General features: G+C 38.6%; 1 protein-coding gene across 2 annotated transcripts in view; it reads left to right on the top strand.

Moving 5' to 3' along the window:
• Positions 1-294: 294 nt before the first annotated feature.
• NAV2 (neuron navigator 2) overlaps positions 295-24,516 on the top strand; it is a 420,329-nt gene continuing 396,107 nt past the window's right edge. For both annotated transcript variants that reach the window (XM_069804094.1, XM_069804093.1), the window contains exon 1: positions 295-902. In XM_069804094.1, coding sequence (XP_069660195.1) covers positions 828-902 — 75 coding nt within the window. In that variant the 5' untranslated portion in view covers positions 295-827. The remainder of the gene's footprint in view (positions 903-24,516) is intronic.

The raw sequence follows: 24,516 nt of genomic DNA, 5'->3' as shown, positions 1-24,516 counted from the left end.
TGAGTTTTGAGTTGATCCTTGCAGGCTTCAGTCAGCATCGCAGCAGGCTCAACTCTTATGTACAATGCTGTCATTCTGGGGTGTTTTTATGCAAAAGCCCCAAAGGTAAAGTAATATGCTAAATAGGCATCAAAACATTTTGAGAGGCTTGGGTGAAGACTGTAGTATCTACAAAATATCTAATTATTGTATCGGTTCTGACTTGCGGCTCCTGGTGGTGGGCGAAGACTATCAGTTGCTATGTTTTCTTTCAAGCTGGTAAAACCTGCTTTTTTTCCCCCCCCTTTTAGGTATTTGTTTGAATACATAGAAGAAGATGACAAGCGTGCATGGATGATTTTACGTAATTAACACCTGCTAGATTTGCAAAAGGCAATTATCGCTGTGAAGTGTTTACATTGATTTATGGGAGGAAGGTGGCCCAAGAGAGGGATGCTGATAATATCAACACAGTGGATTAAATGCACATTTACACCTTTATTGACATATAAATTATCGGTGCCAGGAATGCACTGAAAAGGCTGCTGATGGAGCAATAATGTGGCACAAACTACTGGGTTTGGATTCAGCTCTGTCATCCTTCTGTAAGGCACGTAAATGGAAACCCTCATCTGAGCTAAAATAGGATATAGAGGCTCACAGAATGGCTGCTTGTTAAGATAATGAGCAGTGATGGCAAACAAGAATTTAGAAGGATGATAAAAAACATGGACGAGGTTTGAAGGAATTCTCTTGCCTTTTTTTTATTATTTTTAGATTTTTGTTGTTCATACTATGGATTTTTAGGAAAAGCTTAAAGAGGCCGGAAGAGTCTTTGTAGCTGGGAAATGGAACCTGGCTCTGAATCCAGCCAACATCAGAAAAGAAAGCCTGTGACACATGGACTGGAAGATCAAAAAAGGGTAAGTGACAAAAGGCGGAAGCACTTTCTGCTTAAATTGCTGAGTGAGATACAAGAGGCAGAAGAGCTCCTTATAACTCTTTTATCAAATGCAGTTGCTGCTCGCCAAGCTTAGCCAGCTGTAGATCTCTTCTCCTGCTAATATATTTTAAAAAAATGTTTGTGTCTCGCTTCAGGCTTGTTCCAATGTATGGAGCAAAGAGCTGAGGGAAGGGGAAGTTGTAGTATGAGTGAAAGAAGGGAAAAAAATCCAGAATTTTGCATAGTTGTTGATGAAGAGACTTGCCGTGTAAATGAAGTATGCTGACTCTTACTGAGTCCGGTCGGATTATTGATTTGTTGTAACTTTAACTTTTTTGTTGATTCCATTAGAGAGGTTAAAAAAATTGCGTTCTTGGGATTTGGTGATTAAATTTGCGGAAAATGTTGTACACTTGTCAATATCCTCATTGTCCTGATGGTAACATTTGTGTTTTGCTGTAGTTTCCAGATGTGTCTTTGACTTGAAACAAAACAAAATGCACAGTGGAATGTGCTTAGTGTCAGGCCTTATTTTGGCAGACCTTATTTTGTACAAGTGCTTTGTGGAAGGTCTGTGTGTCAAGGTAGTATTGTATTATTTAATACTAATGGACTGGCACATTAAGTTGACCTAAATGAAGTTGCCGTCTCAGGCAAAATGTGGCTTGTGAACAATTGGGACTTCAGAGTTGTTTTCTTGGCACCAGTCAAGCAAACTGTAAAACTTGACATGTTTCTAGTGTATAAATCATTTATATTGTTTTCCACACAGATTTGATGGGTGATAGAAAACACTGTGTGTTCAGCTTTGTGGGGAGAGTTCCTTTTTCTTGTAGCTTTTACATATGATTTTTATTTCAGTTGAAAAGCAAGTTGGGGGAAAAAAAAATTGACCGTCGGCTATTATTTTGCTGTTCAACAGTGCTGTCTGATTTCGGAGAGAGGGAGGTTTGTGTCACAATTTCATCAAGTCTGCTGAAGAATAAAAGTGGTTTCCCTGTCACCCCATTAGAAATCTAAGCAGCCTGGAAAACTTTCAGAAATTGGATAAAATGCAGCTGTTTCCTTACAGAGAAATGACATTTAGGGAACGTTTATTTGGGGAACAAAATAGAAGTCCTAAATGTATTTTAATTGCACTGAGCATGATCTATTAACTGATAAAAGCTGCCAAGGTCGTCGTCCTACTTTTTTCAAGGAAGCATTTTGGGACCAAAGTAAATCAATAAGGGTTGAAACAAAATCCTTCTATTGACTTAATTTCTGGAGGCTGCTAGTACACTTTTTTCCTCCTTAAGTATACAGTATTGTACTACATATAGGGTATGATGGGAAAAACGTTTGGGACCTGTGACACAGAAGTACACTATAATTGTTCTGATGCACCAAAATTAATATGCAATTATGTCTGTGTCTCCTTGCTGATAGGTATAGAAGCCTACATCTCCCATCTGCTCCTGGCTCTGGGTATTTGGTGCACATGTAGTATGGGGCCTCTGAATGTATAATATAACCCCAAGTGAGGCTCAGTGGCAGCTGGGATAACATCAATTGGTCATGCTTTGCTGACATTCATTTTAACTTGAACTCTAGCCGTCATGGAGATTATTAAATTTATAATGATATATGTAAGATCCATTTTAATGACTCTGCATGCTTGGGCGATCTCTCTCACTTCTGTTTGCAAAACAAGTCTTAATAGAGTATTACATTTCATTTCCTATAGAATTTTCCAGGGAAAGGCTACTGATGAGAGCTTTGCTTAGATTTAATGTTTACTGGGAAAAATCAGTTTGGAATAAAAATGTTGATGCAACTCAGTTGTTATTGTGGTGTTGAATAGTAAAATAAACTTTGGTGTTCTTAAGCTTAAAATTCTGAGGTTTCTGATTGGGAAAAGTGGGTGTGTGATTGAGGGCCATTAAAATAAATCATCAGTAGACACCTTTGTTAGTGGAAATGAGGCTTGTGCTGGAAGAAATAAGACCGAGCTCATTTTAAATTGAGCAAGTGCATTTTCCTTTTTATAACAACATATTTTATGGACATAAAGTCAACCCTTGTTCAGTGTTTTTGAAGCAGTAAGAAATCAGTGTGTATATGTACACCAATCAATGATGCATCTGGTATGTCTTTCCCAAGTAAAATACAGAAAGCTAGGTCTGCATTTGTGGTGTAGAAATAAAGCTTAATTTGCCTTTTTTTTTTGGCAAGTGTATTTCTAGGTATCTACTTAGTAGATATATTGATTAAAGCAAGACAAGATTTAGTATTTGTGCTTATTTTTTAGAGGTATGGGGTTTTGCTTTTTGTGTGTTGGCTGATCTTCAAGAACTAGAAACTGGGCTGCGTCTGACATTTGCTGAAATCGGTAGAAGCAGGCTTTTTTCCCTCACCACTGTGTTAGCTTTCCAGGCTGAGTTTAAGAGGACTCTAGTATTAACGTTTGGGATAGCATCCCATCTATCTACATAACTTGTGTTGGCTCTAGTGGGAATTACATAGCCAAATTCTGTGCAACTTGTAATATAGAAGGGAAAAATTTGATCGGATTTAACAACCATTTAAGTGGACCATCTGAAGGTAGTAGGATTACTAACATGAATGCTAATGTGAATAAAGTGAGCAGGCTTTATGCCAATATACAACCTTGGCAACAAAGTCTTTAAATACAAGAGTGATACAGGTGATGCTATAGACTTGTCGAGTATGTGTGTAGGTTATTGTTTTGCTACCAAAAATGGATGCTCGCTCACGACCAGTAAATTCACAGATCTTTTTCTTGAAGAGGAGACTTGAGGAAATTACTGTAAAGCAGGTAAAAACTGCTGCTAAAATAATCTAGTTGGGTACACTTCAATCATCCTGTGTCATGAAAAATTTAGTACTGCCTTGTGTTCTGATTAAATGCATTTTCTGCTGATGAGTAAAATGGAATAGTTCTTCAGTCGATTTTTATCCTTCATTCCCACTCTTCCTGATTTCTCATTCAGATCAGTAGCTGTAAGTTAGTGGGACATGGTAAAGAAATGTGTATGTGTAATAGTGACAGAAGTGTGTTCCGCTCTGCCCGAATGAGCCCTCTTGGATTGAACAATGATTAAAATATAATTGTGAAATGAATTTAGACTTTGAAAGGATCTCTGTAAATGTGTATTTTATGCTGTTGCCCAACTAAACTTTTGGCTCTGATAATATGTGTACCTACCTGGTATATTGGGCTAGCGGGTTTTAGGAAGGACTGTCTTTGTCATCAGCGGCACAGAAAGCAGCATGTTAATATTGCAGGTGCTTGGTTGCTTTTGTGTGTGGCTTTGTGGTTTTTTTTTTGACTGCAGAAAAATTGTCACCCTGGACTTTCAAGTGTCAGTTCAAGCTACCTGGACATGCTACCACAGATGCACAGTGGATCTGGCACTGGACCTTATAAAGCCAAACTGATGGTGGTCTTCCAGTATTCCCTGTCCCCCCCCTGCCCCTTTCTACTTGATGGAAAACTTCCTCATCTCTTTATCGCTTTTTCTTTTTTAATGAAGAATGTGCGAGGTGCAGTTTTATAGTGTTAAAAGCAGACTAACACTTTTTCGTGGGGCATCTTATCTCTTGACTTGTTTTTATTTAACAGTCATCATAATACACATGACTGAAGCCATATGCTATAGCTTTCTCTCTGGTTTGTGTTACGTTTTTCCCGGGTTATTATTGATACACTTCAGATTTGCTTGAGGATACTTGCTGCTACCTTTCTATCAAAATTGGTTTAAATAGCATAAGTGGTCTTGCATGTATTAACCTTCTCATATTGCAAACTTGTGTTGTTTAAAGTGGGGTAGTGTTGGCTGAGTACCATGTTTATTAGTAGATTTTTGTGCTGAGACATTAATGCAGTTGATGGGTGCTGTGCTATTGAGCCAGTGTGAAAGCACTCAAGTAGAACCACTTACAAATTGCAGCAAGGCTTACCTTATGAAATTACAGCAAGCTGCTATGTGGTATTTTGATAATGTAACTAACTGGGCTTTTATGGAAAAAGAGATGCAATAAAAATCCACTGAGGAAGAGAACTGAGAAAATGTCATAACCTCTCCTTCATTTTGCAAATATTTAAAGCCTTCTGTAAACACAACAATCTCTGTAAGATTTTTAGTTCCTAGCTATGGGGTTTATGTTTTCATTCTTGTAATTAAGGTTGTTAATAAATCTACTTTAAACCTGATATTTACAGAATCGGATTTGGGAGACTTGGTTACATGGATGGGCCTTGGTGATTTGTCCAAGGCTCGGCTTCTGCTTTAAGGCCATAAGTTTCCTGCTTTTAAGATGCTCTTGGAACCCATTTTGAGGGTATACTGTCTGTGACCATTTTCAACCACTCTTTGTTAAGAAATTGGCTCAAAGAAACAGGTAGTTCTGTTCATTTCAGTGATGCAGATTTGCACCTTGATGGTTGTTACAAGGTATTCTGTTTTTCTTCTATTTTCTGTTAAAAGTTCTTTCTGTGGTGGCTTTAATGAGAGAGTTGTATGAGAGAGTGTGTTTTGTTTTGGTGTTGGTGGTTGTGTTGTTTTTTTTTTTTGTTTTGTTATTGCCAGTCCTCTCCCAGTCAGACTCTGGTCTTTAAGACATTTCCTGGATGAAGAAATAGGGCTAGCTATGATTGTCAAAAATGTTTGTATAAGGTAAACAGTGAGTCTTGCTGGTGTCTGTTGTAATATTTGTCTAATAAAGAAATTTTGCAAGCTTTTTAAAAATAGAGGGTGCTTTTTTCCAACTTGTGTAAATTTACAGTAGGGTGTGATACAGAGGATCTGTGATGATGTAGACCAGTCAAAGATTAGACTGCGAGTGGTGAACTTCATGCGCTTGAGGTCTCTGTGGTATACTCTCATCTAGAATTGACTCAAGTGTAATTCTGTTAGTTTTTCATCTTTTTGCCCTGTTCTTTTCTCCCAAGTCTGTGTTACCGTACCATGAAAAAGCTTCTACATGATTTCTTGAGATCTTATACTTGCACAAATTGTTGGATTTTACCTGTTTTGTAAAGCGAGTAAACCATATGCAGCATATGTACGTATGCTATGACTTGTTCAGCAGTGATAGAGACAGATACATATATATGGCTTCTAAAACAAACAGAGGGAATACGTGTGGATGGGATGTGTAAGGCAGGTGTGCTAGGTCACTTATTTCTGTTCCTATTGGCGGTCAGCTGAACACTAAGACTTTTAAGAAGTTGAGTGTTTCTGTGGCCATGCAGGTAGCTTTTTTTTTTTTTATCTAGAAAGCCACCTTCATTTCAAATTGAACTGAAGCAGATCTGTTTATGTTCAGGGATTAGGAGCGTTGGCATACAAAGTGTGAAAATAAGACTAAGTTTACAACAGTACTGCAAAACTGGAGGGGAAAACAGGAGTCACCTTCACTTGTATCCTAGTGATATAGGTGTTTAAGTGGGATATGTGAGGTATAACCTTGATATAAATAAAGTTTTGAGTTGCCTTCTCCCATCTCACAGAAGAGTATCCAGATTGGTTTATATGGACTTATTGCTGTGTATTTTGTCATGATCTCTGCTCTTGAGCCTGATTAATTTTAAATTATACTTTTTCTCTATCTGTGATTGGAATTAAGCTTCCTGGTAAATACTTGATAGGAAATTGCTTTTTCTCTACCAGTGAGTGAGGCTACTTTTGTGACGGTGTCAGAACCTGTTCAATCTTCTGTACTGGGTATGATTTTTTTTGTGTGTGTGTGTCTTTTTTCAGTTGTTAATGTTCTGGAGCCTGCTTCCAAATAATTGTCCCTGAAGGAGTCCATCCCAAGATATCTTACATGATGTTAATTATGTGATATCATTGGAAGGGGAGATTTCATTGTAGATAACCAAGTTCAAATAATGATTTTTGCCTGATCAGGAGTGGCTATCTCATATCTGTCACTTGTTGATAATGCTAAGTTATGCAATTTCTGTTAAATCACATGTACATCAGAGTAAATCTAGCTTTAAAAAATTCCTCTATGTTGGTATATTTGCACACTTGTATCCTCTAATACACACTTGTATCCTTGTATCCTCAATGCTAAATTGAACTCTCCAAAGTCGTTTTGGTTGAACCAGCACAACGCTGCTTTCACTGAACAAGAATAAAATAACGAACAAAAAATTCTGTAGTCACTGAGACCGTATTTATCTTCCTTATACCAAGTGAAGTTCAGGATCTTGAAGATAACTTTGCCTTGACTAAAGAGTTTATCTGAAGTTCTAAGGATGTGGAAAAAACATCCTTGTGTAAGCACAATGGCATTGCAAGGCCGTGTAGCTTTCTAAATCATTCGGGTGTACTTTGAAAATTCTGATCTTACGGGTGGGTTAAGTGATGAAGGACAATATTGGATTTCCACAAGAAGAGCGACTTAAAGCCTCTGTTAGAGGGAGTGCGTAGAGTTGATCAGGAGATGCAACCACATAAGCGATGAGATTCATGAACAACTGCTGCTTGTGTTGTGGCTAGGTATTAATGGAACAATTATGAATGAAACATTACACTACAAAGCATAGGACTCTGGAAGTCTCTGTTCAAAGCATTTATAGCGCCTTTTACAAACTTGCTGATGGCAGTGTTTTAGCAGAATGCCCAGTTCTGGATCTTTATCTTAAGCAAAAATAGAGCATGGAGGTGAATTACAGTATGCTCAGAAGAACCTGACACCCACTTTCCCCCACATGCACAAATGCAGAACAATTTTTCTTGTGGGTTTATTCCAAAATTCTGGAAAGCATGCCTCTGAAAAAGCTTGTATGGAAGAGTGTTTACACAGTAGATAAGTACAGATGCCATTAAATGGAACTGTACAAAATCGGGTAGAAACGATTTCTGTTTGCTGAAACTGTGTTGAACAATATGGAATAGTTGATTATTTCCAGTCCCAAAGGAGTGAGGGTTAATGCTGATGGGTACTTTTTATATAAGGCACACCTAACGCTGCTGTGGCCTGGAAGAACTTCCCTGTTTGCATATGTGTGTATCTACATAGCATCTAGTTTTAAACTAGCTTCCAACGCGCCCCCCCCCCCCCCCCCCCCCCCCCCCTTCTCTGATGGTAGATTAAGAATACTCTGGTGTGATCTGCTTGGACAAATCCTACAACAGTCTGTCTGGTACGCTGTATTGCCTGTGGCACTGATCGATATCCGATGTTTCAGAGCTGGAGAGAAACCCAGCAATATGATGCATCAGCTGGTTGCCTCGTATGGAGGGAAGAAATCCATCCCTTTCTCCAGCTGCTGCTGACAATGGGCTTTAAACCCTAAGGCATTAGATATGATTATCATTCTTATCTTGGAGGGCTACAAGTATTAGTGGTCATAAATTAGCTGGGATATTTTAAAATTCAGCCAGGCACCTTGATTCTGTGGAAAATCTCCAGCCAGTGGTGGACTGTGTGGAGAGGTAGTAATCTGCATTGACCTCTGTCTTCTCTAGTTGGCTTTGGGGTTCCTTGTCTGGGGCTGGTGAACGTGAGTGTGGGCTGAAGAGTGGAAGATCCGGGACGGGACTTGGTGCTGCAGCTCTGTCGCAGTGCGTTAGTGAGCCTGTTACTCTAGTTTTGCACATCTTGTGGTATAAATGAGGATTTGATAGCTAAGATCCTAACGGCTTCATCAGTCTAATTTCAAAGCTAATGAAACCATAAGTCTCAAGCAGTAAATACAGGTAAGTGCTATGTAGTGTAGTATATATTCTTTATAGTGTAAAGAACACTTGTTTCAAAATAAAGTGACTTTTTGAAATCAAAAAGGAAAAGCCTTCTACATTTGTATCAAATGTGGGTTATAGGATGCTATGGAGAACTCCCTGCCTAATAAGCGATTTGCTTCTGTTCCTGGTTAGATGGTAAAGAATTTACCTCTGACTTGTCAGATTCCAAAGTGTTCTTGGAAATGTTTCTCCAGCTGAGAAATGCACCTTATCTATCCTTCTATTCTTTTACAGTGGTTTAGCAGAAATGGCTCTATTTCCCTGTTTTTTTTCTGTGATTGAGATGTAGCAAAACCATGTTTTCTGTGCCATAGGATGCATTTCCCCTGATGCACAGCTTCAGAAGCCAGCATGCTCTTTCAATCCTTACGCGTGTAAACAGTCCAACATAAATTACTGAGTTTCAAGTGACTTAGTATTGCAAAAATTAGACCTATGTGGTTTTGTTCGTTTAATAGGACAGGTGTCTCTGTCTGTTACATAAAAGGTACAAGTAGGTAAACATTAGAAGTTATGTTTTTAATTATTTTTATAAAGCAAGTGTGACTTTCAGATAATATACACTGGAACTCATTAATGTGTAGTTTCCTGCACACCTCTTTAGACAAATGTTCATTATTATGCAAATGGCTAGCCTCTGGCTTTGAAGTAATTGTCATATATAATAATGTAGGGGCCATGATATTAAATTCTTCAAAACCTAAATAGCTGGGAAATTCATATTGGGCAGTCAGATATTGTCTCGTGATGTCTGTGCCTGGAAGCAAATTTGATATCCCTGAGGTCTGCTATCTATTTTGATATTCCTGGTGAAAGGATTGGTAGGAAAGGGAATGGGAAAAGGGGGAAGGAGTATAAAGGAGATAGTCAGAATTATCACAGAGACTTATTTACTAATTTTAGGGCATACTGCAAAGCTAAGAGTACCTCAAGGGTCTTTCAGGAAGGGAGGCATTAGGGAGAGACAGACATGCATTTGTCAGTATTTATTTTTAGGCATGGAGTGTTAGTTTTTTTCTGGTTGATTATAGTCCAGCTTGACAGATGTGGTATAGATTTATTTATGCTTGCATACTACAGCAATTCATAACAACTTTAAGAAACAAATATTAGTGACAACTTCCAGTAGCAGTGGAGCTATGGTATATTCTTTAACAAAGAAATTAGATTTCTGAGTTAAGGTGTAAATCCAGTACTACTGACAACTTCAGGTATATTTCCTGGTGCAGTTCGTGGCTCTAGAATAGGATTCAGTGCAGGTAAAGAAGCTTTTAGTGAGTGTGAGAAACGTGTGTGTTTCCTAGCTATGTATTTCTCTTTCAAAAGCATCATATGTTTGTGTATGCATTCAAGTTCATGTATTACTTTCAAAGGCTTGCTAAAAGGAATATTTAGGATGTAACATAACCTGGTAGTAAAATAGGTGTGTTACAGATGAAAGCTGATAAATTTCTTCTAAAATTGTTCAATGTTACATTGGTCTAACTCTAAAATAACTGGTAGGAGACTGCTGGATTAAGTTATCTTAACTTAATCTCCCAACTTGAAATCCTCTGGTGGTGCAGTATTTTACTCTTCTTTGTTTTCTAGATCAAGTCATAATTCCTATTTTCTTTGCAGAGAAAAAGTGGAAGGGATAGTGTATCTGAGTTTCTTGCCTTTTCTTGCACTGAGCTTTTTGCCTGTCGGACAGTTCACACTTTATTTCTGTTCTTTTTCTGGCGATGCAAAGTCACCGAAAGGTAGGATGTGACAGAGAACCATAGTCTGAGATGGAAATGGCATGTGTATAGCATTACAGGGGAGATGGAGCCGGTGTAGCCACCTAGACCTTTTTCCCATTCTTGAGGAGGTTACTGCAGCTTCTGATGGAAACCAGATCTGCCTTTGGGAGTCTACCGAGAGGCTCCTGCAGCATTCCCATGGCAGTAAAAGTTGGTGAGAGGATGGTCTTTGTTTTTTTTCCTCTACAGAGGACTGTCATTCATCCTTTAGAAAGGAATGATCTGGCTTACAAATTAGTTTGTCCTTGCAGCATTAGGAAAAAATAGCACGGTATTGAAGACTGATTCCTTTTTTGCTAACAGAATATGATGCGTGGATGTCTCTTGAGGCTATTGCACATTGATCGTGATAAATATGTACTCAGGCTTGTGTAGCTATTTTTCAAGTGTTCTGCAGTAAAAAAGGAGTTGTATTCAAGGGAGCTGAGGGGCAGGGGAGTAGCTTCTGAGATCTGATAATAGAGTAAGTTGAGAAATCGATAGAGACAAGGTAAGCTTGTTATGAAAAACCTCATTTATAGGTGGAAAACGAGAACTCTACATGCTGCAAGCATTCAGTTTGCAGTTTATTTTCCAAAGTCTTTCAGTTCTTCATTGTGATGACAGCAGTGACTATCAGATCTTCAGTAACTTGGAGGATTTGTCTTGGATAAACAACATGCATCTGATATGACTACTCCAAAAATGTAACAGGGCAGATGGAATTGCCAATGTTATTTTGGTGTGAATTTTTCTAATCCAGATGCCTAGTTTTCTTCATTGATTTTTGCTCTATCATGTCAAACGAGGTAATGAATTTTTTTCAATGTCTTCAATTTAGTACTGTGATATTCAAAGTTTCTAAGTTAATCTTGTGAACACAGTAGAAATAAGAGAGGTTAGAAACTGGAGACATCACAGGATTGCTAGGCTTTGGGTAAGGGAAGTTGAATTGTAGTTAAATTTTCTGTGAGATGGGCAGGAGATGGGCTTCAGTTCCAGTATTGTTCCATTGGTCCATAACATGAATGTCAAAACGAAGAAAAAACCTAGATGGTGCTAGTTCAGTTATCGAAAGCATGTCCTTTCCATATCAGCCTTGACCAAAATCCATATAAGCTATTAGAAATGAGTGGAAGTTGCATCAGCTATCCCTTAGTTGCATAAAGCAGTGCTTTAATGTTATTTCGGCTGATAGCTCACGTCCTAGTAAATAGGAAAACCATCCCCAAACACCAGAAAAGATCTTTCTTTCAAACATTTAATTTTTGCAGGTGTTATATACTTACTTCACTCTATTGTTGCGAAACTCATGTTAATCTCGTGTGCTGGGTTTTTTTTGTTGTTGTTGTCTTTTTAATTTGCCTTCCAAACAGGCATCTTTTTGCTTAATATGCTGACTTCTGAAGCTCAAGCTCGGCAATAGGAATAGCCTGTCTTTAAAATCCTTTTCCTTTAAGATGCTTGACTAAATAAAAGGAAGATTAGTTATAGTATGTATGTGTTAGGGTTGGAATAAAATCTTCATAAATATTTATCAGGTGGGAAAAATAAATACATGGCTGCATCCTTTTAAAGCTCAAATGATATGACTTAATAGACCAGCTGGCAAAGGATGAAAGTTGAGTGTGGGGGAGATTTTTCACCTTGTATAAACTACTTATGAGCTTTGAGTGCAGTACATGGAAGGGCTAGAATAGATGGAAGCATGTACAGACAAGGGTCTTTCTAGATAGGCAGATGATTGCTTTTGTAAGAGCCTGGAACTTTAAATCTTGATGGTGGGTGGTCTGATGTCATTCATTGTACTTACAGTAGCTGAATCTGAAGTGAAGGTGTTTAATACTTTGATAGAATCAAAATGGACCAGAAGATGCATACTGCATGATGATAGTGTCATAACAGTTGCTCATGTAATTGGGGAGGCAATGTTGTTGAAAGATAAGGCGTCAAATATAAATCTACGTAGTTCTCCCTGCTCTCCTAGTTCACAACATGTTTTTGTGAGGGGAGTTCATAAGATAATGTGGAAGACTTCTGCCTCTTGGTTTTTCCTACCTATAGCATGGGGTAATATTCACTTCACAAAGCATTTTGGGACCTCCAAAGGACAGAGTTGAGTGATGTTAGCAGAAAATCCTGGTTTCTTAACACACATTGTAATCAGTAATGGCATAAACACAGTGTTGTGTTGATAGTTCTGTGTACTCACCTGTCTTTATCTGACTTGCATGTAATATATTTTCAACTTGTAGATGTAGCTATTAGATTTTTCTGTGTGTATAAGCATATCTCTTTACAGAGGAGAATATTAGTTTCTGGTAATTGGAAATAATAGGAGGAAAGATGTAGCTCTTTGGTTCAGGAGGACTGTGTGAAGTGCTGAGCTATAAAAGAAAAATCTAGCTGCCTTGCTCGTTGCATTGTTATTGCAGGATCTGAATTGGCAAGTGCTGCAGCTGGGTTGTAGTAATTGGCCCAACCTGTGTATGTTCCAAGAGCAAGAGGCATCTCTGGAGCTTTACTAAAAAGTTAAAAAAAAAAAAAGCCCCTTAAGAATCTGAGTGTGTGTAACATGGGTTGGACTGCTCGGTCTGCTGCTGTCTTGCTGCTGCAACTTTGCATTTCAAGGGCTAACGTGCCCTTTGGATGACTCCTTTGGTGTTGCCTTACACAGATGAGAATATCTGAGACACACAGCCCCAGTATTGGATTCCCCTTGGATTAAGGTAACATTTTTTTTTTGGAAGGGGGCATTATTTTCAAATGAATGCAGCTGGCAGCATGGCCCCTTGTGGCATTTAGGCAATGTGGCTCCAAGATCCTTGGTTGATCTCAGGATCAGGGAGAACGGGAGGGTGATGGAGGATGGAAAAGTGGAGGAGAAGTGGCTTGTTCTTGCTTTTCCTCTTGTTCCTGCAAGTTCTTGCAGTGCTGGTTTTGTTATTTGGTTGCGTTTTTTATTGCTCTAAGTAAATGGAAGTTAGAAATGGATAATCTTTATGAATGATGAGAAATACTTGTTCTAGTCTTGCAGGCTAGAACACAAGGTAAGCAACAGGAAAGCAAATATAATGCAAGCATTCACCTCATGAGGAAATCGCCTTCAAAATGGAAGTATATGCTTGTCCTTATTTCTAAAAAAACCCGCAAAACCCCACCACAACAAAAACCCAAACAAAAAAGCCTCCCAAACCCAAAAATACTCTCTTTATAGTTTGTAAATTACTGTTACTGTTGCATAGATGGCTTTTCATTTGTGTGTTGAAGTACAGACAATTCCTGTCTGTACAGAGTTTTGATGCATTCTGAAAATAGCGATTGGGCGATGGATGCGTTGAGAGAAATGTCACACGGAACCAGAGGTGTGTGTGGAAATGGGCACGAGCCCCATGTCGCGTTGGCCTGTGCTCTTGGGGAGCAAGGACAGCCGAATAAATTTCGCTAATCTGCATCAGTTGTACGTGTTGCTAAAGATGATGAAACAGTAACTGCTCTACCTCTCTGCTTCTCTCTTCCTTTTCATTTTTTCTGCCTTAAGGTGATGTATCGTGACTAATAACGTTTGCTGTGCGATAAAAGCTAGGGACTGCGAAGTGCAGAAGGACTTCTTCATGATCAAGGCTTTGGTCCAAGTTGTTTTGAAAAGTCTCTGAAGAGGTGCATGTATAAACCAATTAAACATGCTAATTGGCTTATCTTACTAGGTGTCTTCAAAGTAAACCTAATTTTTTTCCATGGATTTCATGATTTTTGGATGAGGGAGTAGCGTAAAGGTCTCTTGCATCCTGCTTCTATGAACTACAGTAGCAGTTACAATTGCAACTTCTACAGTAAGCCTTTTCAGTAGGTGTACTTCAAATATTCAGAACAGAGGAAAGTTATTTTTCTTTTTTTGCAGTGAATCTTGTCTGAGTGGGAGAGCCTAAGCTAGGGAATGGTTAGAGGGGGGGAGAATGTGTTCTTTCTCACCCCTGGCAAGTAGCGTGCGTGCACAGTTAATGCTGGTAGATGTACTCCATTTACGTAATAGTTTATCAGGCTTGCATCTGTTCCTGGGGTCAGGAAGATGAACCCCCATCCCTGATGAACCTCAGTATATACTATTAACAGCCTCATGCTGCATGAAGTGCTCCAGAGTGTGTTGTAACTGCTGCCCTAGTTGACCAGTTGGGGATGTGCATTTTGAAGAGAGGTAATACAAAGACCGTTAGCGTGGTCCTTGGAGGATACAACAGGATGTAATTATGTTTCCTTAAGGCTTGCATGCGTTTTTAGCAAACTTAAAGGATGTCCAGATATCATGCCTAAATTCTTTTGGGACTTTGGAATGACTGATTTTCTTCTGCAAGAGAGTAGTATGCTGAAATTATTCTATTGCAAGTCAGTTCCTATAATGAACTTTAATAGTATCTTTTGTTGCCAATTAAGATTAGTAATCTGGAGTGCTTTTTACATTATTACAGTTAATTTCTATTCTTACTAAACTAGAATGTGGATTCTGACTTAGGATTTTTTGTGGCATCTAAATAATGAAAACAGTCAAACTTGATTTCTGTTTAATGGCTGGATAAATACTGCTTGTTTTTATTTGTAATATAGTGTCTTCTCCTTTGCAGATAATGTCAAAGATAACATAAACGAACACTGTGACTGTTGAATCGGTTAGTTTCATCCTTAACTCTTGAGAGGAAAACAATGACTGTGCACCTTAGCAAATTGTTCAAAATCAAGTCTTAGACTCCAATGTCTTAACTTACTGTGTGTCTACAATCCAAGCACGTTGTCAGTCACAATGCATTGCCACATATGCTATGTTAACAGAGAACATTGTGCAGTTAAACCCTTTTGAAATCAGGGCTTTCATGAGGCAGACCTAGGCAGTATGTCAGATGTTTTTGTTGAACTTTGGAACCTAAAAACTATTCATAACGATTGATGATAACTTAATATCCATGTTTTTTTTTCTTTTTGGCCACCTGCCCAGATTCTATAATGATGAGTAGTTATCTTTGCAACCTTTCACATTGTTGACAGTGATTAATAATGTGTTGTGCACACTTGCATTGCATCAAATAACAATTTTGGGGGTAATGGGAAAAGAATATCTAATTATTGAACTAATGTAATTCACTTCACACATTATAATTCGAGTATTGCTTTTGGAAACCCAAGGATATGAGTAGTAGTTCACAGTATGATTTTTTCGTAGTTACGGGAGTAGAGTATGAAATTGTTAGGTTCATTTCTATCAGTTTCCCAGTGTATGGTGACTGAAACATGAGCATATGAACATAGAAGCATATTTTTAAAGGATTTTTACTGTGAGGAAGAAAATCTTTTAAATCACTAGGTGCCTCATATACCCTTTTTAATGTTAAATCATGAAGTGATAAAGATTAGCAAATGCTTGCAAAAATGAGATGCAGCTCAGAAGTCTTGTTTTTGTAGGCAAAACTGCTTGAAATTGCCCGTGTGTGCACTGATAAGCACCCAACAGTAGATACTTATCTCTGAGGCGATGTGTAAAACGGATGATTGGAAATTAAAAGATGGGTACTAGTCTCAGACTGGGGTGCCTTTCATGTAATTACACTTCCTTCAGTTGCTATAATATTTTTTTTCATTGATGGCATTTAAACTGAAGCTTAACTTTTTTTTTTCTTTCTGATATTACTGAAGTAGATTGCACTTCAGTGTATGTACTTAGGAGAAACTGAACTGTAAGTTAGGTCACCTATACTGATTTTCCACACCAGTTTTTTTTTCCTCAAATGAAGTTAACAGTAGCGTTTCTACTGTTTCTGTAATTGTTAAATTTCTTCACCTTTCAGGATTCAAGGGTTTTATTGTGTTGTTACAGCTGCACTATCTACTAATGCAGAGTTTGTAGTTGTTTCATGATTTAGATAATATCTATGTGTATACATTAATTTCTATTCATGTGGCTAAGGCCTGACATATTTAACTGGTATTCTTTCTGGTTTGTGTCATGGTTACTTCATTATCCATGTTGAATTATGCCATAAATGTTTGCAGGAGCCCAGTCTTTGTAGTCATTCTCTGTGGGGAATTTGCACTGAAATTGATGGGGGATCTGAGTGTGGAAAAGCTGCTTGAGTGGGCATCATCTGCTATTTCGGGCAGGCAAGCTTAAGTGGTAGAATATATATGTTTTTAACTGCTAATGTACTGTTAGGGCAATCAAGGGGATGATTCCTTGGGTGATGTAAGTGGTTAGGCAGGAGGGGGATATCTGTTCACTTCTGTTCACTCAAGAGCAGTGGCGATTTTTATCCAGAAAAGCTGTGGATAAAAGCAGGGGCCAACAGAGAAAATGCAGGAATATTTCAGTAAAACTAAATAATGTGGGATGATGACAGGAGGGATGTGACTTCAATGAAACAGGATTGTGGCTGCCTAAAAGCCTTTCATTTGCTCCTTCTTAAGTGTTTTGAACCTGTTACGAATGTTGTACTAAAGGTGACGTATTCTAAAAGTTTGCTCTAGGTTTGCTGTATGCTGGGATATATGCTCACATAGAGCTACAGAACAGAGGAGATTATTTTTGAAAACTAATTTAAACAAAATTAATACCACAGTGAAAATCTTTATGCAAATAAATGCAAACAACAAGGAAGACAGATATAAATCTGTTCCATTTTCTCGCTGCAGCCTTGGAAAGGAAAGATTGTTGAACAACAAATCTTGTGCCACGGGGAGAGAAAACGCAGTTGGAACAAGTTGGTTTTGCAGACACACAGTAATAGCAGAGAAACAACGCAGTGGTCTCACTAAAAATGGCACAAACTGTTATTTACTCTATTTGGCTCTGACCTGTATTTCAAAAGTATACACACAAGGAGAATGAAAACCTGTATTAAATTGTTGAACAGTCACCCGCAACAGCTTGCATCTTTGCATTTTGTTACATCCCACAACCTTCATCCTTACATTTGTCTAAATAGGTGGTAAGATATCTGGGACAGGGACTCTGTTATTTCTTTGTGGAAAGGTACATTGCGAACTTAAGCCATAAACAAAAGGCAGTGGTTTGGCCTGGATCTTTCTGTCCATAAAGATGCAGTAACATTTTTGTAGCATCAATTGTCTCAGTTCCTTCCTTCTCCATTGAGGCTGTGAAAATAGAGAAGCAAGAAGCTTGGCACAGAACAGCTTTGTGATGGCTTACTGTATTTCTGGGTATATTTTTTCCAATTTTTGGATGAGGTACATCAGCTGTGTTGACACTGCACTACTGTAGTGCTCCATCCAACGCTGAGCAATAAAGCACAGTAACTAGTGAAAGAAATGGAAAAAAGCTGAGGATGTGTCGTTTTAGTTGGTTTTCAGTAGAGGGGAGGGTTTTGTAGTCTTTGACAACCTAATTTGCATTTTACTGGAGACTATCAGTGGCGATATTAAGGCCTGTGTTATTTCCCTGGGTACGTGGAATTCACACGTTCAAGTTCAACTCTTCCTAATCTGCTGTGACTTTCCCTGTGTGATCAATAGAAGAATTTTCCGTTTAGCAAAAGTAAGGTCTTGTGATTATGCTAATACACTCTAAAGCAAAAAGGATTTTCTCATTTGAGGCCTTGCATAAGGGGCTTTATTTTGCTCTTTGTTCCTTTTAAACTTGTACTTGAAGTATCCTTGCCATTTTAGACCCAGGGTAAGATCCAAAAAGAAATGTAGAGAATACTGAGGAAGGTGATGCACAGTGGTCATGCTTGTTGAAGACTTGCTAGTATGCAAACAGGAAAAATACTTTCCGTAACACACTAGGATTTTCTAGTCTTGCCTTTCCAAAGCTGTACTTTCCCCAGCAGTACAGTCATTTGCAATTAATAGCTTAGAGGCAAGGAGCGAAACGCAGAATAACGTGAGAAGTCCTATGAATATCAGCCACAAAACAGTGCATGTCTTTTTCATAAGAAATACTCAGATTTTCATTAAGTTGCTGAGAGATGAGTACTGTTGTGCACAGGAACAAGGCTGAAAGTGATTTGGAAACCAGAATTGGCCTATTGCACTGTATTCGCAAATTGCACGATGGTCACATTGCTTTGAATGTGATACTAGGAGGCTTGCTATTCTCAGCCTTTTCAAGTTAATAGCTTAGTCTGACATACTCGTACTTAGCTGAAAAGATTCCCTATCAGATAGGGAATTGCTAATTTGTGATATTGATTCTGACAGGTTTAAAAAAAAAAATTCTTTGTTTTCTTAGTGAATTCAAGGAGTGGGTTTGATGCCACTGGAAAACAAGCACTGTGTCTATTGCCAATTTGAGCATTCAAATGGTTGCACTAGAGGCAACTTTCCTAGTGGAGAAACTTATGTGCATTATTGTTCATATTATTTCACCACATAAAGGAATCCCTTTTAGTACTACGAGTTCATTTAAAACATACATTGGTGAGACGGTAATGCAAAAGCCAGTAGATAGAGAGAAAGAAGTGTTTTCTACTTGCTTAACCTGTATGGTTGGTAGCTGAAATACCTGTCTTAGGCAAGAACAACCTGTATGACTTGTCCTTGAACATGCATTTTGCAAGTTAGCCTAAAAATTTAATCAATTAATGCATGTTTTGATCACGTACTGGCATCAGGCTCCCCATCAGATTCTTGTGGCTATTCTCTCCTGCTTTAACACGCAGTCGTTGCACCTCTGTTGTTTAGTGATGAAGTCTAGTCTAGGCGTAGGGCCAGGGGTTGTGGGCTGCTAGGAGAAAGCCCAAAAAAGTAGTTTCTGGGCCATCTGTTACACTGCTTGATGCAAACATTGGATATTTTGAGATTAGATTAAAACCTTTACCCCCTCAAATTCTTCCTTAATTGTATTTTGGTTTTATTGGATCCTCATTCTAGACCTTTGAATGACAAGAATGAATATTTGACTAAGTAGCATTGAAAATAGTAGCATGATGTATATGAAGATACAGAACCGTATCTAGAACCACTTCATCTGAGACTGTTGCTACTCAGGTTCACAGTGTAACCATTGCTACAAGGTTTGAGTGTATAAACAGACTGAAGTCAGGTTTTTTGAAATACCTCTGAATTCCATGGGTCAGCAGATATCTGTAATTCCATGGCTAGGTAATGGCAAGGAGGAACCACATGAGACCTTAATTAGTGCTTCTCTTACTACATCCTTTCATTTAAGCCTGGTAGATGCTTTGTATGTGCCAGGGTCCTGTGTTCAAGAGGACAGGCTTGTAAGTGCATTTAGCCTGGTTTCATAATGAAAGTAATATCTGTGCATTTGTGGACTGATGGACAGCATCTCTTTCATCTTTGCATCAAGTAATTTTGACAGAATTTGAAAGTGTTCACAGATGTTTTCTAGGTAGAAAGACTAAGTGCCTTACCTATGCAAAAGGCTTCTGCCACAGCTATACCTCTTGAACACTAGAAATGTCAACGACAAAATATGAATGAGTGGGAAACTGAATGATTGTAGTGCTTCTGCTCATGAATGTTAATAAAGTATGTTGTGAAAATATTGAGACTCAAGGCCTGGCTTCTGTGAACGGGGGTTGGGGTTGGAAGCAGCTTTTCTGACCAGCATTTTGTGCCAATCTAACTCTTCCCTGACCTTCACTCTGACAGTGATCTGAACCCACCTTTGTGTAATTTAGTGCCACCTGAAGGAAAGTTCTGGCCTCCTCAAGAAACATCTGTAAAGCTATTTGGAGTGCTGTAATGGGAGTTATTCTTTTCAGAGATGACTTGGTGAAGTTCCAGCTGAAGTGAAAATGGCTGGCTGGTTTGGTCGAGTTAATGTTAGGTCAAGTTCAAAGTTTTGAAGATAAATTTACTTAAAGTGGGTCAGAACCCATCTAACAGGTTTGTCTCTGAAATGCCTCTTTTCAAAACTGGATGTTCTCATCGAATTATTTATTTCCTGTCTAAAGCTTAAAGGTGAGAATTATTTGGGCTTTGGGGAGAGAGACCTTTTATCATTAAGGTGGTTCATCTCCTCCTTTTTCTTCACTTTTGCCATTTACAGAAAGCAGGGTGGGGGGTGTACTTGGAGAGGCTGTGTGCTTTTCATGGCCTGTCCTACAGTTCCCCAGCTCTTTTCCACGTCCTCTAACGATGTGCCCTCTGTTCTGGACGATCTCTGGGGTGACCGGCTAAGCATCGCAAAACGCTACTGCCTTCTGTTGGGATCTTCCTAGGTCTTTGTTTTGGTAGTGAAACTCAAGCCTCTTGTCCTTCGAGACATTTATTCTTCTTTTTGGTTAAAATTGAACTGAGGGGTTAGAAACTTATTAAGGGAAGGAAGGGTGACAGGCTAGGCTGAGGACATGCTTATAGAAGTCTTCTTTCTGCAAGAAATAATCTGAAAAATTTTGTTCAGTGGTGCATCCAAGTCGGTCAAACTTTTTAATGCTCATCATTTAATGAGACAAGACTGGGAGCTCCAAAATGAACACCGTGTCATTAGGAATACTGTGTTTTCCTTGACTGGTGTGACAAGCATGTATTCATGGAGAGAATTTGTTGAAGAAATATTTTTTTTCAATGGACTTCTAAGAGCAGGAAAACATCTTGCTTGTAACCATCCACAGAAGGATGAGTTGATTCAAACTGTGTAGTGATACTCACTTAGGTACAAGTAGAAGCATAAAAGTTTGGTTTTTAAAGTTTGGATAATTTTGCAATAGCGTAGAAAAAAGAAAACCTTGGCAACAAATGTCAGTAGAACTGGGGCTGCATCTTTTGGGCTGGAACTCCTCATTCTCAGTGTGAGATTTGGCCCTTTGTCCATTCTGGTTGAAAGCGATCAAAAAGGTTGTTCTGAGACAACTTTACCAATTACTTCAGGCTTCCCAGGCTCCTTGTGGCGTGTTTGATGCCAGGTATCGTCCAGAAGCTGAAATGGTGGCGGTTGCGGCAATGGCCTAAGGCGAAATGGGCTGGTGCCGAAGTGACTAAACTTAGTCTTCTCCTCTGAATAAGAGGTCTTGCCAAGCAGCTGTTTTCCATACTTGATGTTCTTCTTACACGGGGTCCTGCAAGGGTCTCTGTCAATAATGCTAATGCTACTCGGCTCCAAGTATCCCATTTTGTCTGCGTCTGCTAGTGCAGTTGAACGAAGAGCATGTCCAAGGGTTGCAGTAATTCTTTGTGTGTGTGGTTTCAACTGTATCTTCTAAAGTGGTTAATGACTTCTGGTGAAACTTCTGTCACCTTTTTCCCTCTTGTTACAAAGCAGGGTGTTATCCCTGTGCACCAGAAATTGTTTGGCCTGTGTAAATTAATTTCCCAGATGAAATTAAAATGGTGGCTTTCTAGAAGAAAAAAAAAGCTGAATTTTCACTTAATTTACATGACTTGCTTTATAAAGCGTTTCAAACAATACAAGCAAGTCTTGAAGGCTGTACATACCTGCATGGACATAGGAGCATAACAACCTAATCGGGTGGTATGTGCAATGTGTACATCGGGTCTTTCTCGTACAAATATAGAGGATGAGTATGTTACTGAGATGTTCTGGGGGGTGGGTAATCTGTGGTTTACTGACACAGAAAATAACAAGCAACTAATATGGATATTATGCAGAACTGTAGCGTGTGTCCTTAGCATTTCAGTTGGTATCTAAGGCGTAGCTGTAATACGCCTGTGCACTAGGCTTGGTGGGAGAGCACCCGCTCTGGGTGGGAGTTTGGAGTTGGGGAGAGCAGGTACACGGCTTTGCCCGGGCAAAGAAGATGGATCTGTGAAAAGAGTTAAATAGTGGAGTATAAAATGGAGGGGATATGTTTAGAGCACACTGAACTTGTGTGTCTGATGTGTGTTTATATACACAAATACATATTTATTGCACAATTTGGAAGTATAAACCCCCCTATTTTATAAATATTTGTATGTTTCAGCCTTTCATTTTGGTTTAAAGGATATACTCTACCATAGCAAATACACTGATTTATTTTTTTTTAGCCCTTGACAGACCTTGCCAAATGATTACTTTTACCAGCTGTTCCAAATACTGGAAGAAATAATGAGCTCTTTAAAAAAAAAAAAAAAAAAAAAAAAAGAGTAGCTTGTTGCTTCCTCATTCAAGTGTCACTAGAAGATTTGTACAGTTGCTCTGTAGTTAAGCACCTACTTTAAAGGTTGTAGTTGCAGTGAAAAATAACACGTTAGCCATTTAAATTAGTACTTCAAAATTTCTCGCCTCTCTCTTTTGAGGGAAGACAGTCATCTGCAGTCATGTAAACCGCATACACAGTTAAGAGACAAATATTATGTCTTAAAAATAGAAAAATGCTCAAATTGACCCTATTCCCCCCCCCCCCCCAATTTAAGAAAATCTAGTATCCGCAATGGTAGTTTTTCATAGGTTTCTACTGTGCAGTCGGTTTCTTGAGGCTTTGTTTTCATTAATTTTAATTAAGACCCCATGATGGGTCCTAAAAGTGTATGTGCAGTGGAGCCCACCTTTGCGAAGAAAGGCAGTGATGTTGTCCTATAACCTCTTCTTGGCTTGTACTTCTAATTTAGAGACTATGGGGGGTGTTTGGTTTGTGGCTTCCCAAAAGTTTGTGGCTTTTTGAAACTTCCTTCCATACTAAATCAGCCCCTTATTTTAAATACTAACACCAGCTGTATTAGTGTTTATTGAGAACATGACTGAGTGTAATTGGAAGCTTAGGGTTAATATTCACTTTCCTAAGCTTCCAGTTAAGCTCAGTCATGTTCTCAGTGATGAAGAGTAAACCCGAAGTTTAAAAGGTCAAAATAAGTCTTATAGTGGTCATAGACATCTAATCAGATAGTGAAGTTTATTTCTATAAATACATTTAGTCACTTGAACCAAGCTGGAGAAGTGTCTCTAGAGTAGGCCTTTTGCTATAGGCAGTTCAAGGTAAAGAATATTATTTCAGTAACTTTTTTTTCCTATTTTCAAGCAGTTGCATCTCTGTTCCTGCTGATACTGTTTTTATGGGGTTTTTTTTTGAGGTTGTTCAGGGTTTGCAGGGTGTTTTTTTTTCCCTAGTATTTTCCTTGCTTCTATTAACAAAAGTGTGAAGGCTGGCTGGATTACTTGGTCTTCTGCTTTCAATGTTAGTCTGTGGTCTGTTCCACACAAAATTATTAGCTGTAGAAGCAAACTAATAGTGTCATTGATAGTTTTGCTAATGAAGTGTGTGTGCGTGCTCTTCCTCTAAACAGAAAAATACGTGGATGCTCTTATGAAGAGATGGGAGAACCTGGAAGATTAAGTCAATGATCACTACTTAATAACAGCCTAGAAAGTAAACCTATGTGGGTGACTTGTTTTGGTAGCATTTTCCTGTGAAGTTTCTTGTGCTGTAACACTGATTTACTGTTTATGTAAGGGTCTGTCTGATAGTTAATGGAGGTCCAGAGGCTGTTTGGATTTTTGTTGGTCTGCGTGAGTCATTTATGTGGTTACCACCATGCCTGTTTTCTGGTTGTAGTTACATGTATGTGTTTGCAGCATCTTTATTCACAGTTCCTTTTTTTTTTTTGTTTATGTTATGAATACCTGTAGTAGCTCACATTTATTTCAGCCCCCAGCAAGGGGTAAGACTTCATCTTGCCCCTTCAGTGAAGAATTTCCTGTTCCTAGGGGAAAATATCACATTACTGCCTGGATGTCTCTTCTGGAGGAAACTGCCACCCTTTTGATAACTAATCGTATAATTATGAATGGGGAATAGGGACTGGCCTTGAAGATAAGTGAAAGATCCAAGTTTTATCTAAAATGTTTCTTCTGTGAGAGAGACTCCTAGTGAGAACTAGACTTGTGCGTTTGTTGTGCGTTTTTTCTTCTCTTTCCAATATGGTCTGAATTATGAAATTGGAACACCTTCAGTACTCCTCTTTGCACAACAGTGATTTGAAGTAGGGTAAGTGCCCCACTTACTTTTGGTTTTTTATGCTTATTTAAGATAAATTGTGCTTCTCTCTGCCATAACTGAGGACTTCAAGATCAAATGCACAGATTCAAGAAACCTCTGCAGCTGCTCTTAAACTTTGTAACTGTAGTCACTCCAACTGTCAAGTTAAAATAATTATTTCTCCTCAC

The sequence above is a fragment of the Haliaeetus albicilla genome, chromosome 16 (assembly GCF_947461875.1).
Source record: "Haliaeetus albicilla chromosome 16, bHalAlb1.1, whole genome shotgun sequence".
In the NCBI taxonomy this organism is placed as follows: Eukaryota; Metazoa; Chordata; class Aves; order Accipitriformes; family Accipitridae; genus Haliaeetus; species Haliaeetus albicilla.
Note: the sequence above shows the minus strand (reverse complement) of the source record. Positions and strands in the feature narration are given on the sequence as shown.